At 30.8% G+C, this 6,504-nt stretch overlaps 1 protein-coding gene across 1 annotated transcript; it reads left to right on the top strand.

Moving 5' to 3' along the window:
• The first annotated feature begins 1,615 nt into the window (after positions 1-1,615).
• On the top strand, positions 1,616-6,184 carry LOC137821224 (sugar transport protein 5-like). Its single transcript, XM_068625716.1, has 4 exons — positions 1,616-1,939; positions 3,721-4,040; positions 4,898-5,527; positions 5,634-6,184. Exons 1-4 carry the CDS (start codon positions 1,801-1,803, stop codon positions 6,069-6,071), a joined length of 1,527 nt encoding a protein of 508 aa, XP_068481817.1. The 5' UTR covers positions 1,616-1,800; the 3' UTR covers positions 6,072-6,184.
• Positions 6,185-6,504: the final 320 nt, after the last annotated feature.

Raw genomic sequence — 6,504 nt, forward strand, 5'->3', positions numbered from 1 at the left:
AATAAATATATATAAATTTCATGTAGTATGATCCACCTAATTAAAAATCAAAAGGAGTTATGCTTGAGTTATTCTTGCCGAGAAGAGGTCAGTCGAAATCCGAGTGAGCTCCGAGTGATCTCCCTTCAAACTTTAGTGATTCAACTTCAGATAAATGAAAGGGTTCCACCTGCAGAAAATACTCTGATGCTCAAGTTAGTAAGAACATAAAATTATATGTATATAGCGAGTATTATTCCAAAATGTGAATTGAGATTACTCCATTTGAGCGGTTATCTATTTATAAGCCTTAATGAGCTTGAATCTTTGACACTAGTTTATCCAGTTTTTTAATGAGGCATATTATCGTATACTCTCATAATGGAGTTTTGGACAAAGTTAACACTAGTATGAATGAAGGAGATGATTTTAAATGAATGAGATAATTGTGGGTGAAAGAGATGAGTGTGAATGAAAAAGATGAATATGAATAAAGGAGATGTGTGTGAATGAAGGAGATAAGAAAAGAATGTTGGTGAAGAAGATGAATGTGTAGAGATTTATAAAGAAATTGAGAAAAAAAAATTATGAATGACAAAATTTGTCATATTTAAATTTAAATATTTAGATTAAATATAATTTATTATTATTCGTTATCACGAAGTCACACGAATCCGTAACATATAAATTAATTGACGATCTTACATAAATATTAAAAATATATTATATTAATAGCAACCTAATTTCAATACATATTAAAAATAAATAAGACTATCGTGGTTTACTTAATAAATAATTAAGCTAACATAATAAATATATGTAAGAATCAATTAGATTTTAATTTTTTTAAATAGTTTACTTATTTATGAAATATGATTTCAGATAGTTTACTTATTTTTGAAATATGCACAAGATTTTGTTTAAATAAAATTATTATTATTTAATAAAATTATTTAATAATTTTGACAAAGTAAATGGTAATTATGTAATTTGTGATATAAAGTTGGTTTCCCACGTATTTCTCCGCAATTCTGAGCTAAAGAGCAAAGAAGGTCTTTTTCAATTTTTGAACTTTCCACAATTTCATTTCCTCACAAATTGCTAGATACTAACAAGAGTGAGTGATTCTTCAAAATCCGTCCGGTGAACAGTGAGAGTTCATATCATCAACAAACTCTTGAGAGTTCATATCTTTGCCCAAGATTTATCTTTCTCATTTATGAAACAAGAAAGATGACTTTTATCTAAGCATACAAATATATCGATATCTTAACTTGAATAATTAATATCAAAACACACCCTTATATTGCGACGCAGAGTAATATTTTTACTTTTGGTAATTTATTTTCAAATAAATTTAAATTCAATTTAAAAATAAATAATAAAATAATAAATTAAAAAACAAGAGGCTAAAAAACTTCTTAAAACATTATTATTGAAGAAAAATCCTAAAATATTATCCTTACAAAACAATTTTTAAAAACACTTATATATTTATTAAAGAGTTTATCTCAGTTGATTGTGGGTGTAAAGATATTCAGGGCCTACGAATCATTTTATATAGAACAACTTAAAATGTATTTGATCCTAAAATTAATTAACTTTGGCGTAAATAGACAACATGCATAGTCAACACATGGTGACTAAATTTTAATAGAAAAAAAAAAGATGCAGTACCGTTCTCTTCCACTTGTTATAGTACCACATTCTTTGGCCTATAAATTAGTGGCCAGGCCATTGGCCATTGAGCCATTGCACAGAGAGCAATACATAACGCAGAATTTAACCTAACCTGAGAAAGAGATCAAGAGGTTCATCAACATGGCTGGTGGGGTGTTTCCTGTGGATTCATCACCAATTACCAACGACTCCGTTGCTAAGATCACGCTCTCAATTGTCATCACTTGCATCGTTGCTGCATCCAGTGGACTCCTTTTTGGATATGACCTCGGAATTTCAGGTTATTTTCTTCCAAAGTCTCCTTTTCCTTTTCTTCTTACAACAACCATGTCAATTCCGAACAAAGCAACACTCTATAGCTTCTGCGTTTTTCTAATATTTTCATCAGAAAATCTCAGTAGAGAAGCAGCATAATTGCTTTTACAAAGTCTGCTTTAAATTCTCAATGATTTCAAACATATGGTTGAAAATCTAAAGATCTAGCAGAAATAGGAGATATACCAGATGTTACTCTTAATTAAGACTATTGTTCATACAGTTTAAGAGTAATTATTCTAGCTCAACTTCTCTAAGAATTATTAGACTCGAACTTTGCTTTATTTTAGAACTTTTCTTTACCTTAGACATTACTTGTTTTCTTATTTAATTAACGCCAACAATAAGATATATGCAAATATAATTTTTGAATCAAGTATAAATTTAATTGTAATTATATATCCCTGAATTCAAAGAGAATCAGCTATTCCACCAATGTTTTTATTGGCACAATTAAAGGAACGTAATTGATTCTAAATATAGGAAGAAAAATTGCATTTCCAAGCACGGAACTTCGGTGTTTAAGTAAAATAATTGAACCATATTTATGGCGCATCAACTAGTTATATCCTCCAAAGACAAACCTAACATTAATGTTAAAAAATAATGTAGTATCTTCTTACGATAATGTTTATTAATTATTACAATAGTGTAGTTTAATGTTATAGATTTGGAGGAAATGTTAAAGAAGCCTAAGCTTATGCAGGTGGTGAAGGTTTCTTGGTATTATTATAAGGTTGATAATTTTTAAAGTGTTTTTTTCTGATAAAAAAATATTAATTATTATAATATTTCACGAAAAATTAAATATATTTAGCATCTTAGAATACAAAATACACTAATAATAGAAAGGACTAAAAGAAGGTATTTTAAAACTATTTAAATTTAATCTTAGAAAAGTACGCGCCACAAAAATGACTTTTAAAAGAGAAATTTTAATCATAGATATAGATAATAAGAACAAATATCAATGGCCACACAAATACAAAAGACCTTCTTTTGTGGATTGCACATGGTTTGAATTTGAAAGTATTTCAATGTCCTTGACGTGTGCGTAACTTTGCACACGTCACATTGGGCCCACAAAAACATTTTTTGACATGGTATCAAAATTACGGGCAATTCTTCCTCACTTTCATATTTTCTTTTTATCAGAAAGAATTGAATAAAATAGTCATACTTCCTATGTCTTCATATTTTCAAAAATATTAAAATTGTCTATTTTAAATTTTAAAATTTAAATTAAATTTTGTATTTCAATTTTACCATCTAAAATACAAAAATTTTATATCTTAAATTATAAAATTTAAAATACTCTATAATTCTAAATATAAAATTATATTTTGAATAGTAGAGTTCAGAAAGTATTTTTTAAATGAGGTAATAATTTTCAAATTTTATAATTTAAAATACAAAATTATATTTTATATTACAGAATTTGAAGTATTTTTTAATTAAAAATTGAATTTTAGAATGAAAAAAGATAAATTAAATTTTTCAAAAAAAATATAGAGACATAAAGAGAAGGTAAGGAAGTATTTAGAATTTAGGATTAGAATTGGCACAGATGGTATTTGGATGAGTGGTGAGAAAATATTTGATGAGAGTTTAAAATAAAATTTGAAATTGTGTGATTTACTTTGGAAATTTTTCAACATAAAAAAAAAGTTACTAATAAAAGTGAGTATGAGAATGAATACATAAAACTGACTCTTGCTTGGAATAAAAATGTTAAACGAATTTCAGGAGGAGTGACAACAATGGTGCCGTTTCTGGAAAAATTCTTCCCAGATATATTAAGAAAGATTGGTGGTAGTGAAGTAAACATGTACTGTGTGTATGACAGTCAAGTGTTGACATTGTTCACCTCTTCTCTGTATCTTGCGGGGTTAGTATCGTCTCTGGCAGCTAGTCGAGTAACAACATCATTGGGTCGAAGAAACACCATCTTCTTAGGTGGTGTAGTTTTTCTTCTTGGTGCTTCCCTTAACGGAGGTGCACAAAATATTGCTATGCTCATTCTGGGTCGTGTGTTACTTGGATTTGGAGTCGGTTTCACTAATCAAGTAAGTTCAATTCCTACTTTTTTTAAATTTCATAAACTACTATACTACATTTTTATTAATCAAAATACCTATTATTAATCACAATAGAGTATCCATTTTTTAATATATACCCTACCACATAAGCAAAAACTCGTCAACCCCCCGTTTTTGTTTTACTAGTTTTAATTAACAAGTGGCCATTAATATTCTATTTTATTCTAAGATAAAATGTCCCATATAGAGCCTTAAATTCAACTATCTATCAGTGTCACAACATTATTTTTATAGCGCGAAACACATGCACTGAATTAAATTACTATACAAGTCAAAAACTCAAATCTTAGAAAAATAAAATTGAATATACCACCTCATTTAGAGCGGTTTAAAAGCAACTAATCTGAACTAAAATTTATAAAAGTTGAACTAAATTAGCCTTAAGATAACTAAACAGTTTAAAATAAATTAAATCTAAACTGTCTTTTAAAAACGAACTATTATAAATTTTCTTTCTTTCTTTCTTGGTGCTTTCCTTTAGTAAATGGCTGCGACTCAAGGTATAAACTCTTCCGACAAGGACAGTTAAATTCATTTTTTTAAGCAATGAACCGGTGAATATTAATCACCACTCTATGTTTATTATTGTGATAAAAAATATTACGAAAGTTTATTGATGTATTGTAAATCTATCTTTATTATTTTTTTGGAAACCAGTTTGATGTAATTCACAGAACTTATCAGTTGAAGAGAAGAAAATCAGTTGGATTTAGTTTGTCAGTTCAGTTCAATTAAATTATTAACAGTTTAGTTAGTTTAGTTCTTTTTTAACAACACTGACGAATAGTACGATGTTGGAATGTCGCAATAATTTTGAAAAACAGGCAGCGCCATTGTACCTTTCTGAAATTGCTCCACCCAAATGGCGAGGAGCATTCAACACAGGCTTCCAATTCTTCCTAGGAGTTGGAGTATTGGTCGCTGGCTGCATAAACTTTGTAACAGCGAAGCACACATGGGGGTGGCGAGTTTCGCTTGGCATCGCTGTGGTGCCTGCAGCGGTTATGACAATTGGTGCCTTGCTTATAACTGACACTCCCAGTAGCTTGGTTGAACGTGGCAAAGTAGAACAAGCAAGAAGAGCCTTGCGGAAGGCCAGAGGATCCTCCATTGATGTTGAACCTGAATTGGATGAACTCGTTAAGTGGACACAAATTGCGAAATCTGTAGAGAAGGAGCCATTCAAAACCATATTTGAGAGGAAGTATCGACCCCACTTGGTCATGGCGATTGCTATCCCATTTTTTCAACAAATGACAGGGATTAACATTGTGGCATTCTATGCTCCTAACCTCTTTCAATCAGTGGGTTTGGGACATGATGCCGCTTTACTTTCAGCCGTTATTCTCGGAGCAGTCAGCCTTGCCTCTCTCCTCGTCTCAACTGCTATTGTTGATCGATTTGGTCGAAGGTTCTTGTTCATATCTGGTGGCATTCTCATGCTTATTTGTCAGGTAAACAAAATTAATTAACTTCCTTATGTTATTAGTATCTGTCCAACGTCCTTGGCTGGTAGTGGTACTAATAATACAATTTTTTGTGACAATTACTCCTATGAAGATTGCGGTGTCAGTTACGCTAGCAGTGGCAACTGGTGTTCATGGTACAGAGGAGATGTCAAAAGGCAATGCAATTGTGGTGTTGGTACTGCTTTGTTTTTACACTGCAGGTTTTGGTTGGTCATGGGGACCTCTCACGTGGCTAATTCCAAGTGAGATTTTCCCGTTAAAAATCAGAACCACTGGACAAAGCATAGCTGTCGCGGTGCAGTTTATTACCATATTTATATTATCCCAGACATTCTTGACAATGCTGTGTCACTTTAAGTTTGGTTCCTTCCTGTTCTATGCGGGTTGGATTATAGTGATGACAATCTTTGTTATATTTTTCGTGCCAGAAACAAAAGGAATTCCTATGGAATCAATGTACACCATATGGGAAAAACACTGGTTTTGGCGCCGGTTTGTAACTGAAGTTACTCAACAAAATCTTCCATGAACTAAATATCACTTTAGGACTGTTGTTTGTTAAAAGTTGTTGACTTTGCCTTCCAAAGTTACAATATTTTCTGTATATGTAGAAAATGTCTATAATAAACGTTTTTATGATCATATATGTTTTTAACTATACTTATTATAACTATTTGTATAGCACTGATCCAGGCAAGTTTAATATATATCAGTTCTCTATATCTCAATTTTGTGTTGAATGACCAAAATGTTACGAAGAATTAAGAGGAAAGGATGCAACTATTTGGAAATTGTAACCATTCAGAAGATGATATTGGGTTCCAAATAGCATTATGGGTCAGTCAACAAGAATTTCATGCAATGAAACAAAGGAATCTCTCATCTTTCATCTTTATATTTTCGTGTTAAGCCATTTTTCCAATACTTAAGAGGCTCTTCAAACCTTCTTATAAAACCCTTTA

Source organism: Phaseolus vulgaris, chromosome 9, assembly GCF_000499845.2.
Source record: "Phaseolus vulgaris cultivar G19833 chromosome 9, P. vulgaris v2.0, whole genome shotgun sequence".
In the NCBI taxonomy this organism is placed as follows: Eukaryota; Viridiplantae; Streptophyta; class Magnoliopsida; order Fabales; family Fabaceae; genus Phaseolus; species Phaseolus vulgaris.